At 35.0% G+C, this 22,049-nt stretch overlaps 1 protein-coding gene across 1 annotated transcript in view; it reads right to left on the reverse strand.

Moving 5' to 3' along the window:
- Positions 1-6,563: 6,563 nt before the first annotated feature.
- Positions 6,564-22,049, reverse strand: part of VPS13A (vacuolar protein sorting 13 homolog A) — a 107,538-nt gene continuing 92,052 nt past the window's right edge. The window contains exons 69-72 of the mRNA XM_058823752.1: positions 13,372-13,457; positions 12,638-12,761; positions 11,138-11,212; positions 6,564-9,363 (exon numbers count right to left, since the gene is read on the reverse strand). Of these exons, the coding sequence (XP_058679735.1) occupies positions 9,313-9,363; positions 11,138-11,212; positions 12,638-12,761; positions 13,372-13,457 (336 nt within the window). The 3' untranslated portion in view covers positions 6,564-9,312. The remainder of the gene's footprint in view (positions 9,364-11,137; positions 11,213-12,637; positions 12,762-13,371; positions 13,458-22,049) is intronic.

Raw genomic sequence — 22,049 nt, forward strand, 5'->3', positions numbered from 1 at the left:
TATGTTTGTCTGCATTTTCCTTAAATAATGTTACACTGAAGAAAAAGGATTGCATTTAACAGTGTACTATAGCCTCATTTTCTTAGAAATCAGTCACAATCAGTAATTAGTCTTATTTTCAATTTTATTAAATCTTCCTTTTGTTGTTACTTACAGATGAAATCTCAACAGTAGTTTGCTACCTCACTGAAGAGGATGAGTTTTCTTGCTCTTAAGAGAATAAAAGAATTCATCCTCTGAGCAAGTGGTTACATTGTAAGTATTTTTTATTCTGAAGTCCAAATGTGAGGGATGCTGGAGCAGCAAGGAAAGAATACATAGAAGTCCTTGCTTTTCCATGAAAGGAAAAGAGAGAGAGAAATTGGTGCTTAAATAAAGGAAGGTTTGTGCTACAACCATGGTGTAGGATTTGGAATACACCTCCTATCTTTTGTTCTAACCCTCCTAGGACTTCTACCCTTTTTTGGGTTTTGGATGATCTAACGTTGACGTCTAGTGGTGGGAAGGTAGATTGCAGAGAGCAATCCTGCCCTGCTCACACACACACACATTTTACCAAGGCACAGGAAATGTCATGCTGAAATTTAAACCTAGCCATTAAAACTATAAGACTTGTGGAGCTAGGAAGAATAAGGTTAAGAATAACTGCACAGTCAGACGAGAAACTAAATGCCTCATCTTTAAGTCTCATGTTTAAGTTTGAAGCATTCTTGTTTATAATCTTTCGTTTTACTGTGCTATATAAACACCACAGATGAAGAGACTGGTGTTGGTAAACATTATAACTAGACTGATATTTATATTTGTCTTCAGATCTTAATCCTTATGTTTATTTTGGGATAATAGCAAAGATTATTCAAACAAAAGTTAAAGGGTTTTATTGTTTTATGTCAGCAACAATTGGGCTAAGGCCATGTAAAATGGATTCTATTTAGCTGTTTCTGTGGGAACACTTTCATGATTGCTGATTACTACTCTGTGTTTGAGTCTGTGTGATTCATTTATGATAATGCCTTCATCTTGTTTTTTGTGGGTGACCTTGGTCATATTGTTATGTCCTCATTTGTGCCAACTTGTCAAGATATTCTTAGAATACTGGTGCCAACTACCAGAATTATCGAGTGTCCTTTTTATTTGAAAATATTGTATTTCAGTAAGATGACCTGCCAAATTATTCAGGATACAATTGTGAAAGTAACTGCTGCAGCTTTCCTTCTATGGTCCTTTAAGCTTTCGCATTCAATGAGTGTTGGATGTATGTGTTTCCATTCCTTTTATTTTCCAAAGTTAACACAGTAACGTGAATGGTGTTTCAAAACATGGTTTTAGAAGATTTACATTACATGAAAAAAGCTTTCCAATTCAAGCAGCCCAATTACTGTGCATGCTGAACTATTATTTAATTAAGTTTTGGATGGGAGAGAGGAGTGGTGCAGAGAAAAGGTGTTTGTAGTAACTGGAGTGCTCCTATTGGAATGTAGTTTAATTCCATTTAGAGCTAACAGTTTGTCTCCTGACTGTAGTTGTTTGGAGGGCCCTAGTAGATATGCTAAAGCCCTAAAGTATGTTTACAACTTCCAGTTAGATAAAGTTATCGAAGCAAGCTGGAGACACTGAGAGAAGGAGGACAGGGAACAAAAAAAGCAAATGGTCACAACAGTAGATGCTCCTGTTCTTCCATCCATATAATAGACATAATTAAAAGAAAAATTTTGTTCTATGGATTTGAGAGAAAAAAGTCCAAATTATAAAAACAGCCTGAATAACTTTCCTCAACAAATGCTACTGATGCTTTACATCACCAAAAAGATGAGGTATCCTATTACATAGTACAGGCTTATATTCTGCAAGACATGTATCAAGTTTCAACCTACGCCAGGGGAGCTTCAGGAACAGGGTGCCCAAGGATGTGGTGGGTGGAGTCAGCATCCCTGGAGGTGTACTCAGAAACAACTGGATGTGACATGTTCTAGTTGACGATGGATTTGATGGTTGGATTTGATGACCTTGGAGGTCTTTTCTAACCTAAATGATTCCTTGGATTCTATGCTGAATCCTACTATCAGAAATTAGAAAAATTATATTAATTTATTAGCAATAGAGAAAACATATGTTCCTTTCTTAGCCAAAGTGAATCCTATTTACTCTGTGTGTTTTAGAAAACTTAATTTCCTTCATGATCATTGACAAACTACGACAGTGTGCTGAACTATTAATATATGCTGCATAATTTCAGTACACTTTTGGAAAAAATTTTGTTGACCTGTAATGTTTACCTTTGAAAAAAGCATACTCCACACATTTCAGAAAGTAGTGTTGCAAACAGCTTTTATTCCACTAACAGATGAATGAAAAAAACCTAACAGGGGACTATGTCTTTATGGTAATTTGATATTTAAATACAAAATTAGCTTGCTTTGATACTGCCCACATTTTTCTTCCTTAACCCATAGCTTTTAACTGTTCAAAACCAAAAACTGTGCTTTGAACTATGATTTAAACAAGAAGTGAAAGCTGTCAGAGACTTAATTTTGGAGCTCTATCAGGATCAGTATCCAGACAAGAAGATAATCTTTCCTGCTTGTGCCTCAGACAGAAAATACTCATTTTGTCTTTGCTGTTGTCAAGTCCACTAAACCTGAGGGAGTTTGTTCTATTTTAAAGAAAAGCATAGCTGCAGCCACAAAGTGTGGCTTGCTCATAATACAGCCTGTGTTCATTTTAAAAAGGGCGTCTTTTGAAATACTATTTATGGAAATGGAAGAGGGATTTATATTTACTGAAGAAATATGGATTAAAAGAGTTTTAAAGAATTAGATTTCACAAGTTGTACATTTAAAATATTTTGCTCATACTTCCCATCTCATTTTTGCCTGTGAGTTATTTTTTGACAGCTATATAATCAGGTGTATTTAGAAGGATGTACATTGCTACATTGCTCTCCAGTTGGTATTTTCTTCAGATTTTTTTAAATTTAGTATTTACAATCATAGCTTATAAAATTTGAAACAGTATTGCCTTAAAAATAACAAGTTAGAGTTTTTTAGGGTGCTAGATATTTTTATGTTCTTGTTCTAAGCAATGTAATTGAAAGACTAGGGTAAGCCTATTATGTTTTACAGAAGTAGCTCTCTATACTCTTGATAGACCAAGTCCTTGGATGTTCTAATAGTAATTACAAAGTATTAATTACTGGTGACTCTTGCACATCACTACATTTTTGTTCAAATGCTTTACAACACTTTTCTCGGAGAGCAAAGCACTTAACAAATGTTCCCAGCATTCACTGCCATAGGAGCTGAAAGATTATCCACAGGTACTTGGGATTAACTAGGCCTTAAATTCCTCCAAGTCACTCATATAACCTGCTTTTGCACGTTGCATTCCCCTTGCTATTAAGCTTCATGGGTAGTTTTCCATGGTTTAGAGAGCTGTAATGGTCATTCTTTAGAAGATTTCCAGCCATTTTCCTACCTCCCATATTTTCTGCCCAACTACAAACCCCTCCACTAAAAATGGCAACACCACTAATAGCACATTCAGTTCTCCTTCACTGTGGCAACAATTCTCAGATAAAATAATAAAGGACATGAGGGAATTTAGAAGGCTGTTCTTACCAAGCAAAACTTGCAGAGGTTACTGGCACTTATCAGCTCACCCAGCAACACTGATGAGTACAGCAGGTTAGTAGAAGAACCTTATAATAGCAGTAATTAACCTCAAAAGATGTGCCAAGTTTCTCCTATACTTAAATACATCAAAATGCCATTTTTCTAAGGGAAAGTAATACAGCAATAGCTTTTACTAGTGGCATAAAATAACAGTTTCTGTGTGGCACATAAAAATAAAAAAATTCTACTGAATTTTCAGTTTGAGTAGCTAGTGCACTTGTGTATGCCACCAGGGGATAGCTCTCACAGCTCAGTCCTGGGAATAGCACACCCTGACCTTTCCCTGCTCATAAAAGATGTTTGCAGTTTGACATATTAAACAACACAGTTCTTTTTTTTTTCCTGAAATACAGAAAAAGTAGTGTTTCCAGAAGAAAACAGTCTGTAATGTTTGAAAAAAAATCTAAAAATCTACTTTTTCTTTAGTGTCGGAAAATCAGGAGAAGCCCCTTCTTAACGATGCTTTTATGTTTTTAAGGAAGTGAAGGACACTGACCTGTAACACTGTGTCCATACTAGTGAATGGCAGTTCTCTATGCTGAGGGAATAGTGAAGAGCCTCTGAGGATGAGGTTGAACAGTGAAGAGCACCTGAGGATGAGGCTCTTCACTCTGTGTCCTGAGGCACAGGACACAGAGCCACTTGCTGAAGGAGAGGCAGCCAAAGGGGGGTGGCGGAAAGCACACTATGCAACAGCCCATCTGTGTATCATCCATGTTACATCCATATCATCCAACATGTCATCTGAACCCTCCTTTAGAAGTACTGAAAGAAGTACTTAAACCTACTGTCATAAATTAACCATTGTTGCTCAGAGAACAATTCAAAAGCAAATCTTGTCATAAGATCTATAGACAATGGAGTTTTACTTTAAAAATTCTGGTCACATGAAAAGACATCAATGTAATACTTTTCTAGGGCAGCAGATTTATTAGAAGAAGGCATATAAAATGCCCAAATGCCTTGACTGCTTGATCTAGTTTTGAGCCCCCTGGAACTTCCAGAAAAATACGTTTAAACTCTTAGAGGTTTTCTCTGAGAGTCAAGATTTGCTGTGTACGTGAGTAGGACATTTACACCATGAATGTGGGAGCCTGGCTTTGCTGGAGTATGAGTTTTGCAGATGTTAAGACTGTTACCATTGCAGGACTCATCAGCACAAGTTTGCTTTGTTGTCACACTTCACAACCAACAATCAAAAGCATACATGAAAGTGCTTACCAAGACAAACCTCTGCACGTAGTTCTCAATCTGCTTGTTTCAACAAGAAGTGAACATGCACAAAGATAAAAAAAACATTCGGAGATATCCGGCAAAAAGAGAATTTCATTTTCTCCCCTTTTTGCATATTATATCATCATGCCTGTTCTGGCAGCCCTATGTTTCAGCCTTTGCTGTACCATGACAAGTTAAAACAAAAAATTACATAAGACATTCTTTTACTTATTGTTGGAGCAGACTTAAAATAAACCAACTCTTTCCTTGAGGCATAACAAGAATATTTAGAATTCTTGTTCCAGATTTGCTGTGAAGACAATCAAACCCAAATTACAACATCTTGGATGCATGGTCAGTGAACTTTAGATTCTTGCAGCCACAAAAACAGAAATTGTGACCAAGATCATCGTTGCACAGATTAGATAAAGCTTCATCTCTTAGGTGATGCATAGATGTACTTGCATATACTGGGCAAGTACAGTATAAAGAAAATTCCCAAGTCTGCCAATAAGAGTAATTACGTAAAACGCTAAAGATAAAAAAATAGCTAATGGCATACATACACAATCTTTATAATGAGAAAAAAAATTGAAAAGAGGATTTCACATGAATTTAGTTATTCTAAGTGCAAGTACAGGGTCAGTGGAGAATGCATTGAGAGCACCCCTGAACAAGTCTTGGGGATGCTGTTGGATGAGAAGACGGAAGAAGACCTAGCCAACTGCACATGCAGGCCAGAAATCCAAATGTATCCTGGGCTGCATCCAAAGCAGTGTGGCCAGAAGGGTGGGGAGAGGATTCTGCCCCTCTATTCCAGTTTCATAGAGTGCACCTGGAGTGCTGCGCCAGCTCTGAGGCTTTCAATAGAAGACACAGACCTGTTGGAGATGGTCCAGAGGAAGGCCAGGAAGATGGTCTGAGGGCTAGAGCAGCTCTTTTATGAAGGCAGAGTTCAGGAGAGATTAAGTCTCAGAGGGGAAGATTCTGGGAAGATGATGTAGCAGCCTCATGAACCTAAAGGGGGCCTACAAGAAAGCTCAGGAAGAACTATTGACAAGAGCATGTAGTGATAGGACAAGAGGGAACAGCTTCAGACTAAGCGAGTAGGTTTACATTAAGATGTCATGAGGAAATTCTTTCCTGTGGGGATGGTAAATCACTGCAATAGGTTGCCCCAGGAAGTTGTGCATGCCTCATCCCTGAAGCTGTTCAAGGCCAGGTTAGATGGGGCTCTAAGCAACCTGATCTAGCTGAAAGTGGCCCTGCCCAGAGCAGGGGGACTGGAGCTAGGTGATCTGTAATATCTCTTTCAACTCAAATCATTCCATGATTCTATTGTCTGGCAACATCATTATGTCTTTTTCAATACAGCAACACAGAGGAAAAAACCCAACAAAATCAAGAGCCAAAACCACCCCACATCTCAAAAAAAATTTAAAAAGGAACTGATACGTGTTAATCCAGTTACTAAAAACTTGTCTTAAAATAATAAACCAAAGGTAAATTCTAAAATCCATAATTCTCTTTTCCTAGGATGGCTGCAAAAGAAGTTTGACCATGTGTCCTCAGAGACAGGATTTGACTTCACCTATGAAATTCTGAGTAATGAATGGTATTATCTTTTAATTAAAGCAGAACATAAAGAAAACAAGTAATAATCACATTTCAGTCAAATAAAATTCAGTTTCACTTTATTCAAGATTAAGAAGGTGGGGGTGGAAACCAAGACAGCCATGCTATGAAAGCCATGCAGCTGAACAAAAAGGAAGCGCAACAATCAGACTTACAAATGTTTCACGAATTTCTTAGAGGTAATTGTAACCCTTAACAAACTGAGAACCCAAATGACATTTCTCAAATGTTTTAAGTTTACATAACAGTCATGTAGAAGAGGAGTAGTTCTTCAGCATTTCAGTAAAGGCCAAGATACACTTTTAAACACCACAGTGGGCAGAACCAAATGCCTACATTTTAATGTTTATCAAGATCCCCTTTTCTAGTTGCATATAGACTTTCAGTAAAACTTAACATACCTATTCAGCCTTCTTGTTGAAAAAAATATGCATATTGCAATAAGGAATGAGGCACAGCAGAGTAGACATCTCATACAACCTGCAGTAATCCAGAAAATTACACGATGGCACAAGTCTAAATACTTCTCTCTTCACTCTGGGGTGATACATAGTTAAAGGAGAAAACTGATGTTTGCCAAGAAATGGCAAAATTCTTTCATGACTGTATGGAGAAAGGTTTATTAAAAAAACAAAGTCAAAAGACAAAAATTATGGACTAGAAAAGGGACCTATAGAAAATCATATTTTCATTACAAGTGGAAACTAAGGGATATGGAAGAGAAGTCCCACACTGACTTGAGGACATTTCAGATCCTGTCTTAAGGCTTTTAGTTAGAAGAAGATCAAAACATTTTATAGTCTATAAGAAAAATGCCATTCAGGGGGAATTGTTATGTTTTCCAAAACATCAGCTGTTTAATCACAAATATGCACATTTAAAATAAATCCTTCAACATTAAGAGTTAAATTGCTTTAGCATTACCAAAGAGCCAGCTGAGATTTGAGAATCAGAGTTTGTTGGCAAAATAAATGTAAGAAATAATTAAAATAGAGGCTCTGTGGAGAGAAGATATTTTGAATTAGGTAAATGGAAAAGCTACACACAAATGGGAATGTACAAAGTACACACACAATGCATTTCAAGTGAAATTTGCAGCAGGTAGTCTGTAAATTCTGGGAATGCAGAGGAGACCACACACTTTATCAAGAACATTATGAGGCTATTAAATGAACTATCATGCCTAAGACAGAAATGACAGATGAAAAACAAGAGACATAAAGAATGGTACTCAGTGCACCTAAAACCACTACTTATCTAAGGCAAGGTATGGAAGTTTGGCGTGATATAACCTGAGTTAATACTCTTGGTATGTATTTGGTGTACAAAATGATTGGAGTAACACCGTCATTGTAATAGCTTTGAATCCCCTTATAGTATTTTGATTCCATTTGCAATTTATAGGGAAAATTTCAAGATTACCTGTATTTTGTAACCTGCTAAATGGTTACTCAACACCAATGGCAAGACTCATGGTAAATTAAACATCTGCAAATACAGGTTACATGGTAGTTGGTTTAGATTTATAATAACGGAACAATTTGGATACTTCAAGCATCACCAGCAGTGTTAGAATTTTATCCTGTAGCTATAAATATTCCAAACTATTGTTTGGAAATAACATTTTGGCAGTAGGTGCTTTCTATATGTACAAGATATATATTTTGAAGACTTTGATATGGGAATTTATGGAAACCTTCGTGTAACACTGTGTTGTTTCATGTACTTTTTGTATCACCTGCAGTAAACAGCCACTCAACAATATTACGACTACTACATCTAAGAAATAAACAGAATTGCAGACATTCAAGCTAACAAAATGCTGCTGTCTGGGTATGAAACAAAGAAGTTTCACTGGGTAAGAAAAGTTATTAAAAGTAAGTGTGACATATTTTATTAATTATTTAATATAAATTTGACTCCACTAGTCTTTTGCTTAGCACACAATTGCTAATTGTGTATAATTCAAGGCATTTATATTTGGTATACAACAGTGCACTTATAACCCCATAAACTCCTTCTTGAGTTGCAAGACTGTTACTAACTTACTATCTAATAGTAGGCTTTAATAATATTTTTAGTGCAGAGTTAATTCTCCCCAATACGCATTTTTGTAAACTGTTAAATTTTAATAATTGATAGAGGTGCTGCAACATTTCCTTGAGTAGGATATAAAAAAAGTTTACAGCAGAAGCCATACTGTACTGCATAAATTAATTGTGATCTGGTCCTTTCATTTATTGCCCTAGTATTGTCAATTAAGCAGCCACTTGTGACTTCAATTCAAATTCTCTGACCAGTATCCTCCTTCTTATATTTTGAGTTTCAACATTAGTGATTAAGTTAACATTTCCTTTGACACAGAAATTTGTATTTCAACACAGCCTCAAGTCACATTATAACCAAAACATAAAGTAACTACTGATTATCACAATCAAATCAAAACTGCAAGACTTGCTCCAAACACTATCATAAGAATTATTCCAGAGTTCAGTTTCAGTATCAAAGGTTAAGACAAACTCACTTTACACTGCTTATATAAAAAATGAAATCTGAAATTCTTACATTAAAAAACCAAGCAAAACTTGGCAGATTTTTTATCATTACATAATTTTTAATCTAACATCATCTACTTTTCTGATATGGACTGTTCTGATCATAATAAATAATTGGATAAATCTTCCCTCCTTCCTGTTTTTGCTTCTGTTGATGATATTCAAACAGTTCTGTTTGTGAAAGAGGAATTAAAAGGTAGCTGTCAGTGTTCTTCATCTTGGTGCTTCTCCATTCATTACAATTTTGGCTGATTCTCTCGTACTTCTTCGAGTTTGGAAAGGATCCACTGTGTAAAGAAAAAAGAAAAAATCAAAATCTTTCTGTGGTACAAAACAGACAAAGCAGCTGAAAATTGGACTGGTTTTTGTCATTGTCTTTACTACCTGCTCTTTTCCTAACCAAGTTTTAACACAGTGTTAAAAATTCTTCTGTAGAGTAGACCCCTGTAGACCCCTGTCTTTCTAACATGAGAATGGAGCCATTTAAGCACCAATATTCAACATTTGATACCATGTCACTTTAAACTTGTTTCCTGGTCTGAACTTCAAAGAGTAAGATTTGAAAAAAAAAAAAAAAAAGAAGACAACATTTAACGCCCATCCTGGCTTTGCTTTTGTCTACGGCTCTAGGCAAATCACAGATGGCAACAGAGAAGCAAGGATCACCACAGACAGAAGACAATAACAGGTCACAGCAGTGTGATAGCTTACTTAGGAAAAAAGCTTTCTTTAACTGTATCTTGTTTATTTTAAGGAATGTGCATATAAAAGGGAAATGAATGTCCCAAGAGTATTGAAAAAAAAAAAAGAAGGCTTGTGGGAAAGGGCAGTGAGAGGGAAGTCTAGAGTAGGACATGAAGTTACATTGGTTATATATTATAAAAGGTGTGCATACCACTTTGAAGAAAGATGATTGGATTACTTTAGATCAGAACCTCTTACTGTATCAGGTTCTATCTCCTCATATGAAAATTTGTGTTGCTTTTGTTGTTTTATTTACCTCTATAGGTAAATAAACACCCCAATATTTTTGTGAAAGGTGTATTCATTTTTTTTACATATCGTTCCCTTACTTTATACTTGTGGTATATGTAATATGATGTACTAATTTCACTTTTGGAACAGTTCCTGATTTAGCTGGGGCGTAGATGGGATTCCTCTCCCAGGGAGACTAATGGATCTCAGCACTGCCCACCCCTGTTCCACACAGCCAAAAAGAAAAAAAAACAAACCTCAGCACTTCCAAAGATTAGAGGCAAGTGAAATTCAGCACAGGGCCCTTACCTTTCTGAGGTAAGAGTTAACTGTTACCATTTACCTGTAACTAGAAACTACCCTCAGAAAGAGAAAAGCTGATGAGAACCTAAACTGATGAGAAGACGCAAAAGCAACTTAAACTAATAAGAGAATGCAACCACATCCCTCTGAAATACACTCAAGACTCATGCATTTTTTGGTGAAAATTACTAGCTACACTAGTTAAAAACAAGGCAGAACTTTGACAAGTAGCTATCTTCTGGTAGCAGATCTGAACTGCTCCTACTGTCTGTTGCAGTCAAAACTAATGATGTCAAAATGAAGATGTTATACCAAAAATGTGTATAACAATAGCTGCAATATCATATACCACATAAACTACTGGTATTTTTATTAAGGATTTTCTTCGTTCTTCAAAAAAACCTGTATTTTAACAAACAGAGCAGTAACACCCCATCCCTGCCCACCACCTAGGAGTAATTTACAAATAATTTTGGTCTATTAAAATGTACTATTCTAATTCATATTCGAGATTGTTTAGTTTTGGTTAGCATAACTGTTTAATCAATCTTTTGTCAGACTGCTGTAATTCAGAAGATTTATGTAGAGAAAAGTCTGGTGTTGGAATTGACTATTTTTTAAATTCAGTACTGAGTAGATTATTGCTATTTCCATGTCTAACGGATATGTGGAAATACTGAATTTCAACTATACATAGTTATACATAACTATACATAGTTTCAGGTTAAGAGTATTTCTGCTACACTTTTTACCACTATATTTTTAATTGCATTTTGACTTTACCTTAGCATCCTCTGGACTTCTAAAATTAATAATTTTTCCAAATTCTTTGGCATGGAAGACAGACTTAACTCGTTCCTAAAAAAAAAATGCAAAACCAAAACATTAATTCAAAATTGAAGTTAGCTACTTCAGGCTTTTAGACCATGATGATATTTACTATCAAGGCAGCTATAATGGTTCAAACAGCCAAGTGTACCAAGAAAGGTCATCTGAGTATGTTGGCATCACATGCACATACCCTGAGAGAGACCATTTTCTGCATGAAAGCTCAGTAGGGTGAACACTCCAGCAGTAACAGACTCTGCTTTTTACCATGGAGTCCCTGGATAAGGGCCTATAAACGTGTGTAGGAATGGAAGGCAGATCATGTACATGTGGTAACAAAATCCATTACTCCCCAAGATTTTAATTTGCAATTCTCCTTCAAGTCATTACTTGAGTGGACATTCCACCAATACTGACTTGCAAGTAGTGGACATAGGTACATAGGTAAACAACGACTTAAGCTTCAGAAAGAAAAACGTATGGAGTTATTTGCAAAATACAGTTTTCAATCATAGATTTCAATACAGAGCATACTGCAGACATGTTAATGGATTCTGAAATGACTGCTGTGTAGGGATAAAGATGGATATGTTATTCAGCATTGTCTGAAATGGCAGAAATGCTAAGAATTATTTCATCCTGGAAAAGTTCACTTGCAGTCAGAAATCCAGTTTGGAGGATTCCAAACCAATATGGCTCTGCCTTTCATGCTCTCTGCAATAGAAACAAATAATCTGAGTGAAAAACTGAATGACGTTTTGCACCATCAAGACTGTCCTGATAACCAATATGTGTAATTACACATGTGCAGTTTATAAAAAACAGAAACAAAATACTGGCAGAGAAACTTACTGAATGAAGTTCAGTTAACTAAGTTCAGTTAACAGATCAGTAGGAATTTAAGACTTTTTGTTAAGAAAAGTGCCTCTGTAAATAGCCATTAGTGGTCACCTTTCTCCTTAGGTCCTTTGTCAGCTTACCAGGGAAAAGAATTTTAAGGATTTTTTTTTTAAGGAAAAATTGCAACTAAGAGCAACATTCTTCAATTTGTATAGAGAGGGAAAATATACATGTCATTATGGTCAGTTTGAAGACAATAAAACCTTATTATATGCCCCAGAGAGCATAATAAAAATATTCTGCAATGTTCTGAGCCTTGTGTTGTATCAGCATTTTTCAGACTATGAATACACCATCAACTGGGGCATACAAACAAAAAATTCCTACAGCTCAAGGAAAAATCTCATCTGCAAAGACCAAGTTACTATGCTGCTTGAAACAGTCAGAGACTAGTTATCTGAGGAGTTCACTCATGACAAGTTTCAACTCCTTTCTCTGAGTACATCTCAAATACAAAGGAGATCAAGAACTCAGAGGAGAGTGAGCAGAAATTCAAAGTTCAATTTCATAAACAGTAACAAAAAAAGACAACAAAACATGGTAAGAGTAATGTACCTTGGCTTCAATGCGCAATCTTCGACCATCAACGATGAATGGTTCTTTGGTAAATTCATCATAAGTGTATTGCCATTCACATGTCAGCTGTCCAAATGCCCCCTTTGTCACAAATAACACACCACTAGGTACCAGAAAATAAAAGTAGTTTTAAAAATCAATGTAAAAAACCTTAGAAGTTGTCATGTTACCCTTTCTCTAGTGAATTGTCACTGCAAAATAGGTTTCATCTCATGATCTCTAACTATACAGCACACTTTCCAACAGAGTGAATTTTGAAACTCCCTCTTACATTTAAAATACTGTGTTTCATAGCAAAACTGTAACACTACTTCAAGCTGTATTTGAGAAGGATGCCCCATACTCCACTAATAGATACTGACTTTTCCTATATTATCCTTTATTTCCTTCAATACACCTTTGTAAGTGAATCCCACAGTTCAGGTAATTTTAGCCTAACCCAGTTTATAACAAATCCTTCTCAGCTAAAGCATCTTAAAATCAGTACTTCTTTCCCTTCTTAAATAGTAGAGAAATAACCCTGAACATTCTCCTACTACAAACAATGACATTGTTGAAGATTATTACCATGATTACCAGAACACTAGGCATGCCTTCCCCATTATTTTGTCTACATATATGGTGACAGTGCAGTTACTGATCAGCAATCATCAAGGCATGCACATTTTTATGACTGTTTTAAGTACATATTATTCAGAGTCAAAACTGTTTACCTTTTTGTTACCATTAACAGATCTGTACTGTTGACCATAGCATGTGCAATATATCTGAGTTTTGCAAATCTTCCATTTTCAATTTTCTAAAAGAGATAGAAGTTTTATAGCTTTGAATATGCTAATAATGTACTAATTTTATGCATAAACGTTATTTATGCTCCAAAAATATAAATTGTAACAAATCACAGAGCATAGACTTTTAAATAAAAGGCTACTTTCATTAAGTCAAAATATAACTAACATCTGTAATAGCTAATGTTCATAACTACTTGGTTGCAGTTAATACACCTATGTAAATAAAAATCAATCCTAACCAAAACTGACAAGGAATAATAGAAGTTCTCTAAAAGTGTCAGGACTCTATCTTCTACATACTTTTAATATACACTGAACTTCTGCTAACTAATACACTTCTGAGACAATAAACAAAATAAAGATTCCTTTCCTACTTTATCGTATTGCCTCCAAAACATTGACTAATTAACCCTGAGAATAAATCTATACCTAGCTGTATATAAGCACCATTAATTACCATGTAGACAGTGGGACTAATAATAATGCACTTGAGGTAGTACTCAGCATTCCTCTACATTCTTTTGTATACTTTAACTAAACCATTTCCTACAATTAATGTGAATACTGTAGCAGAATACTTTTAATGAGCAATATATTTAAAATATTGATGACAGCAGATAAGTATTTCTTTAAAAACAGAAGCCCTGTACCTGTCACATGACTTGGCAATCATTGGATTTCTGACTTCCTGAGCAGCAAGCAATTAAAATAGTGGTCAAATTAATATTGCTACAACACAATTGCTTGCATGCTTCCCAGCTGTTACAACTTGGAAGCAACACCAGATTAGAACAAACTAGTATGATTCAATAACGTCTTAACTACAAATATACAGCTTCAGACACATATGCAAAAGTTTTAAAAAAATCCAGATTAGTTCTTAAAACAGTTAAGAAGGCAAAGCCCTTTAATACGTGTTCCCCAACACAGTAAAATGATGAAGACATTTAATTAAAAGTGTAAAAAACTTCAAATTTGACTGTGTGGATAATTCCACTTGCACAGACTTTTAAAAAATTACCTCTTCCACAAAGATACTGATTCTTTTGTGACTAAAAAGCATGAATATTTGAGTAGCAGGTTACCCTAAGGAGAGCTTTTGAAAAAGCTCTTAGAAATTTCCAATTATTCCTCTTCTCCCATCTCTTTCAGGCTACAAAATCACAGCTATTGGTCACACGCCTACTTACAGAAGTCACTGCCTGCATTTATTGCTACAAGAGCTAGTGTCAGCAGCAGGACGAATTCCACAAGAAGAATGGCATAAAAAATGAGGAACTAAGGGCTTGGAAAATAAGCTTTTTTTTTTTTTTTTTTTTTAATTTTTGGAAACATCTTATTCAAGTTTTATCAAGGTGTTGCTCTGCCTCTGAAATGTATCTCTCCCTGCCTCTTGTATTAGAAGCTTGGACATAAATAAATAACTGAAAAAACCTCTCTGAAAGGTAGCCCCTACTACGTTCCAGCACATAACACGCTGGATGGTTAGAAGACAAAGGAGGCTGTATGGACATACTATGGACCATGAATAGGATATATGATCCACAGGTCAGGCTACTGGTCTAGGTCTGTACACTGATGGCCTTTCATTAGTGGCCTAAAAAGACTGACAGGGAAATGGAAGAGAGGACTGACAAAAACTTAAAGAAACGTGTGGGAAGAGCAAGGGTGGTTCAGAATACATATAAAATACACTTCACTGAACTGCAAGACACTTTGACAATGACACATATTACTCTTACTGACCAAACATATAAATATCACACAGAATAACAAGTATTTCTGTATTAAAAGTGTACATAAAAGCATTTAGCAATTTAGCCTTATTAGGATGGAGAAGATTTCCCATGCTGGAGAAAGTAACCTTATGCTTTGCACAGCATAGAAGTAAGGCTCTCAATCAAAATATTAATCACCTTTAAGTGGGACTTAGGAAAGGAGAGTTACCTCTTTATATTTTCTGATTAGATTGCTAGCTAATTTTCAACTAGTCATGTCCACCGATGTAATTTTCTCAGCTTACAGGTAACAGATTGGGAATTGTGAAAATTATTACGCAAGTACAGGTACTTTATTATTGCACAAGCGACAACCTTAAACAAAAGTTATTTAAACATATACCAAATTCTTCAAAAAGTGTTTCATTCTATAAGATTTCCAAACATTCGACTTGTGGAGAACAAAAACATTGTTGCCATGTGGAACACACTGAGATAATTAGTCCTCATTGTTAGCTATGAGTCAAAAATCATAAACTGTATTTATAGTTTTGTAGACAACAGGAGTTAATTGCAAAATAAAACACAAGGAAATGCTGCACAGACTATTTATAAAGGGAACAAAGACTTGCTAATGCTAAGCAGTAACTACTTTTAAATTTTCTGCCTTTGTATTTTTCTACCTTTAATTTCCAATCTTCATCCTTTTTAGCACTAGACTTTTACCTATTCATTGGGAATACATCATAGAGGGAGACTGCTGACAATTCTTGCAACAAGCTCACTACTGCACTCTGCTACCAAAGTGCCTTATAGCACTCAAACATAAAACGATATATAATTGATCACTCAATACAGATGCATAAATAGTTCTTAAAACTTTTATGGTATGTAGCTATTGTTTGGAGAAAGACAGCAACTTGGGACCACTGTTTGGTGATGGAAAACTATGAAAAGTAACATTAACCAAGCATTCTTTGTTCAATGTTACTTTCAACAGTGGAAAAACACACATACAGATCTTTAAAATGCAATGTCTGTATTTCAAATTAAAAACATTTTAATCACCTGATTAAGTTTGTGCAAATCTATTTAAAAAATGACACTCCAGAAGCTGTAAAGCATGAAGTAACACAATAAGAAATCCCCTCCTTTGCAATTCTTACCTGCAGTACAATTACTCAAATGTCACTGCAATAATCTAACAGTAAAAGTGATCAGTTACGCATATATATGCAAATATGCTCAATGTCTTAAAAGTGGTATCTCTGCACCTGGAGAGATTCCTAATCACACCACACCTTCTTAATGTAATGAGAAGCAAGCCAAGAGGCCTTTGATAAAGTTAGAAATTATCCAGAGCAAAATTAAGTAGTGGAGACAAAAATTAAAATCTGTGAATCCCCTGGTAAAAGTTATAAAAAATCCTAGTAGTATGTGTGATACTTAAGTCAGAATGTTTGACAACCTTCTTGAACTCATTCAGATGAAACAGTATGTAAAAAAATACTGAAAAGGCTGTTACTGCTTAGAAAGTGGTTGGAAATCTATTCTCTCTTGATGTTCCAATTAACTTTCATCTGGACTACCAGCATATTTCCCAATGAACTGGTTACTGTCCAAATGTGTGAATTCTGAAGGCAATCCACTGTCGTTGCTAGAAACTCCAACCATGAATGTCTCTTTCAGTGCAAATTACAAGGTAACTTTTTCAAAAGCTGTAGAATTGCTAATTTCAGCAGGCTAACCTGGTATCATTACCTATCCAGTCTTCCTCAAAGAAACATTTAAAAGTTCTAACCAGTTCCTAAGTGACTTCGTAGATGTAGCTTGAATGAGTGTGAAAAAAGGGAAAAAACTGTTAAATAAAAAGTAAGCTGTAAAACATTCATTTTTCACCATGCAAAATTCCTTCATCATTTATGAATAACCACCAATAATCCTTTATTACCTACTTCCTCTTTCAATTATCCTAATGTGCAATGTCATTATACAAAACACAAAGCAATGTGCAATGTCCATGATGTGTTAGTATCTGTATTCACATTCCATTTAGCCATGCTGAACAGTAACTCCGAAATCCACCTGGTTTTATTAAATCGGTGGGAATCTGTGGTCATAGTTAACGTTTAAATCTAAGGCCACAGCAAGACAATAAAAATTAGGACAGCAGCTTCTTTTCAGAATGCAAAACTTTTATTTCACAGCAGAAATACAAATTGCCTATTGGCAGAATTATCTTAATATATTTTTGATCTGAATACACAGGAGAATTTGTTTGAGTAGCTGAAATGGAGAAACCATACTGATCTACACTTTCATCATGATGACCACACCTAGATGTTCTGTTTCCTGCCAATACAACCAAAACTCTTGGATTCATACTATTTGAAGTATGATTCATCAGCAGGGAAGTTAAAGAATATTGTCTTTACGCTTCACTCACAATCGAGTAAAAATAAAATTGAGTAATGCAGGCTTCCATATTCCTCTGGAACAATCAGTGTCAACTGGTTTCAGACAGCTTCCCATAACTGTCTTCTATTTGGCATTGGGCAATGGCTATGTAATAGTACCCAAACATTGCATATTTAAGTGGTAAGGATCCTGCTTTTCCTTTAACCTAGACAGACAAGGTTTTCCAAAGCAGTACAGATCATGACATCTGTGAGTCAGTAAAGGGACCAGCAAGTAAGAGTCTGGACAATGTCAACTAAAAAGGAAGTTATTTTGAACTTCATAAAGAATGTAATTTGCAAAGTGAAACCTCAGTTTTAGGGTACTTCAGGACATGGATGTTTATGTTTTGATTTGAAATCAAGCCAAAGAACAGTGAGGGAAAGACAGCAAGAATTAGCATGACATACTTTTCTGACTCCTCAGATGTTCTTCCTGGCAGTGAATGCTAAAGAACAAGGGGCTCCTCAAATCATTTCAACATCCAACCTGATATGAAGCTCAAGACCAAAAAGAATCACTAAACCAAAAGCTGAACACCTCCAATACAAGAGGATATGGTAATGAAGCACAGCTTTGAAGAACTGTCTTCTCTGAAGAAACATAATTGTGCAACAACCTTATACAACACAGTATAAGCATCATCACAAACTCACTAGTTATAGAAGAAAATTAAAAATAATAAGAATAAAAATATTTTGCATGTTTTGAAGTTGGGTAGACATTGACACAGAGAACCACTGACTGCACAGTGCAACTGCTAATGACTCAGCTTCAAAAGCACAAAACCATGCTTTCAGCTTTATTTCCTGGCAGGCCAAGACCTCACACATCTATTGCTTCTGGAAATAACTAATAACAATTTATGCATAAACAGTCTATTAAATGATCCCCAAAACAGTCTAAAGTAGGTGCTGACCTATGTCTACAGAGCATCTTGAGAAAACCAGACCAGCAGAGAGGTCTGAACAAAAGGGATATACTGGATGACATCAAAGGTAAAGAGCACAGCCAGTTATTCACCTCCGCAAGGAAGTTATACAAGTCACTGTAAGAGTAAAACTGAACTCTTGGGAAAAGCTGCATTGTCAATTTGTCACCAGCACAAAATTCAGCAATCTGAGATAAAAGGAGGACACTCAGACTTGGAATTTTCAGGGACACACTGAAATGTGTGGACTTCAAATTCAGTTCAGCAGTTAAAAGGAATGGGATGGTGGAATTATGCAGCCAAAAGTTCAACTGATACAATTAAAGAAAAAAGAAAATTGAAAATGAGGTCGCTCTTTTTTGCTACGATATTTTAAATCTCCTCTAAATGTTTCAGTGTTTTTGTTTTAGTTCTGGGGATTCTTCCATCCTGAAAAAACATCAGTTTCTGCTATAAGTTTTCACAGCTTTTCGTCTCATGACCTAAAGAGAGTACTAATATCCCAGACGGTAAAATTTCTTGTTATCCCAAATCCCATATCCACAGATCCAATTTATTTCTTTTTTTATGTATGTTCAGAGAAGCCTAGACTCAAGAGAGAAACAAGTAAAACACTTGCACAAAATTACTATATTTTCTATTAACACAAAAACTTCAAAAATAGAAAAATAAAACTATACCAAAGAGACAAAATATTCTAGGGCATATAATCATATTTGCCAGCTCCAACTGGAGTTGTTCGTTTTGCTGGGCTTTTTTTTTTTTACTTAGCATTCTACAACCTTTTAATCTAGCATGTAAAGAACAAATTCTTTTCATTTATACTGTACTGTAACTTGAATTAGTAATATCTGACCCAGAAATGTACTAATTTTACCTCCATGTACTGCATAAACTTGTAGGATTTTAAGTGAAAAAAAATTAAAACCTAGGTCAATTTTGGGGCAAAAATTATGACATTTCTAATGCATTTTCTAGTAAGATCGGGCATTACAAAAGAAAAACAATTTTATAGAATAAAAAACGAAATTGCAGTAAAGCAGCACTAAGGAAAAAGATAACGTTAAGTAACGTTATTCCAAATTTTCAAAACCTAATAAAGTTAATTAAATGTCACAGTAATCTTTCCATTATGTTACACCTAACAATTTTCTCAACTTTTTGATATCATGTGTCTTTTTTCAGAACTGAAGAGCAAAATTATTTCTTTCTTCAAAGAAATACAGCAGATCCATTTGTACCTGAAACATTCAAAATCCTTCCCACAATGTTTCAGGCAGTAACACACTGCAGTAGAGCCTTTCATTTGTTTCTGCAAGGCATCCTTTTGAGGTGACAGCATTACAAAACAAATAGGAACACATGACCTGTAGCAATCATAAGCATCAGCAATTTCAGCTAAAACCATCTCCCAAACTTAGTTTGTCACCCTTTTTCTCTGTGACATTAAGGGCAAAGGGTAACTGTCCAAGAGATCACCCTTTATAGCAGTTTTTGAATGCACAGTGCCAGAATAAGCAATCTTAACGATTTTAATGGTTCTTCCCCCAGAATTTTGATAAATGGAAGCCAACAGACAATGAAAGACATAACATTACCACATTGAATATGCAAACATTTCAGAAGCTCTTCCTGTTTCAGAGCAATGCCAAATGCCCAGATAGTGGCAGAAGAATTAATTTGCATTATAATACAGGTTCAGAATTATCTATTACAAGATATCTTTAAAGTGCAACACAAAAATCTGAATTTAGTAACAAACCACAAAAAAAGAACAAGAAAACTGTGCAAGCATTTTCATGGATACAGAATAAGTACCTTTTAAAGAAACCAGAAACTTTTAAAGGTATTTGGTAGAATTTATAATACCAAATTGCAGTTGATCGGTGTTCACACTTTCCCCTCACCCCCCAATGCCTAGGTAAATAAAAAACTAAACACTTTTGCATATTATGTATGCTTTATTACACAATGTCTTGCAGAACTTCTAGTATGTTTTTCACATATGTCTGTGGTTTCTACACAGAGTTTAGTTCTGGGGCAGATTTTTTACTTTTTTTTGTTGTTATGAAAATAAAAATATTGACTTACGAAACAAATAATTTGTAGTCAAAATAAAAACCAAAATAAACCGTTATTTCACATGTTTAAGGATACCAAAAGTTACACAAATTAAGTATTAAAAATTATGGTAAAACAAATGATAAATGAGAAACTAAAAGTTTATGATAACATTTCTTGAAAAATGTATATATTTTATATGTTAAAATCTTATATATCTTTATATGTTATATCTTTATAAGCCATTTAGTGGTCTTACACTATCTAGTTCCAGGAAACATGAGAAATAATGTTGGAACAGAACAGATGAATCCATTTTAGATATACTTTAGACATGTTTATTGTTAAGAAGAAAAGCAACAAAATACTTTTGAAAGAGTAATTGAATAAAACAGTCAAACAGCATTTTAACACCAATAAGGACTGTACAAACCAGTAAAGTTTTACTAAACACATTTAAAGCAATAGTAAATAAACCCTGTTAAACACTTATATAAATGCAAAAAACATTAAACACAGCTGATAAAAATACATCTGGAAATAAACTCTAAGTCATGGTATCACTTATTTTTCATATTATTCAATACTATTTTACCTAATGTCTGGGTTTATCTGTAAGACTATCTTTATTATATTATTTGCTTGTTTGCCTAGCAGTCATCATCACACATTTTATTATCCCCACATTTTTTCACAGTTTAAAAAGTAAGAATTTAGTATCACAAAACCCCGATTTCTCAGCGGGAATTATAGCAGCAACATTTAAAACTCAAAGGTCAAAAGAATATGACAAAGGCCATGTGTATCTGTTACAATTCACATTATCCTAACTGTCATCATCATCACTACTACTGTGAGCCATAGTCCACTCTTTGTAGGCCTGCCTTTTCTGAAAGCATGGTAAGGGAAGAAGAAAGCAGAAGTATTAGTTTAAAAGTACTAGTATGCCTTGCAAGTTTGTTAATTAAAGCAAAATAAAACCACAGAAAACAGAAATTCAGATGTGACAGCCTAAGTTTAGGGCACAATATGAGCACACAAAATATCCTATTTCCTTTGATAAGTATATACAATCTCTAAATCACCAAAAGAAGTTTTATTCCAACCTAATCCTGCAATCTGTTGAAAAGCAATACAGTGGCCACAATACAGTGGCCACAGTGTGACCAGTCACCAGACCTGTATGCAAAGAAGAAATGCAAAAGGGGAGAGAAATCTTTTTATCCATAAGAAAATATTATTCTATTCAAACTCTTTGAAATTGTGGACACGCAATACACTGAGTCTCATGCAAAACAAAGTAACAGCTCTAGAACCACAAACACTAAGAACCAAAAACATTAGTATACTTAAGGGTTAAATTAAGACCAAATACCCTATAGCAGAATTTAATGACTGGGGAAAAAATGCAAATCTCTACTTTCTTATTTGAC

This window comes from Ammospiza caudacuta, chromosome Z (assembly GCF_027887145.1).
Source record: "Ammospiza caudacuta isolate bAmmCau1 chromosome Z, bAmmCau1.pri, whole genome shotgun sequence".
Classification (NCBI taxonomy): Eukaryota; Metazoa; Chordata; class Aves; order Passeriformes; family Passerellidae; genus Ammospiza; species Ammospiza caudacuta.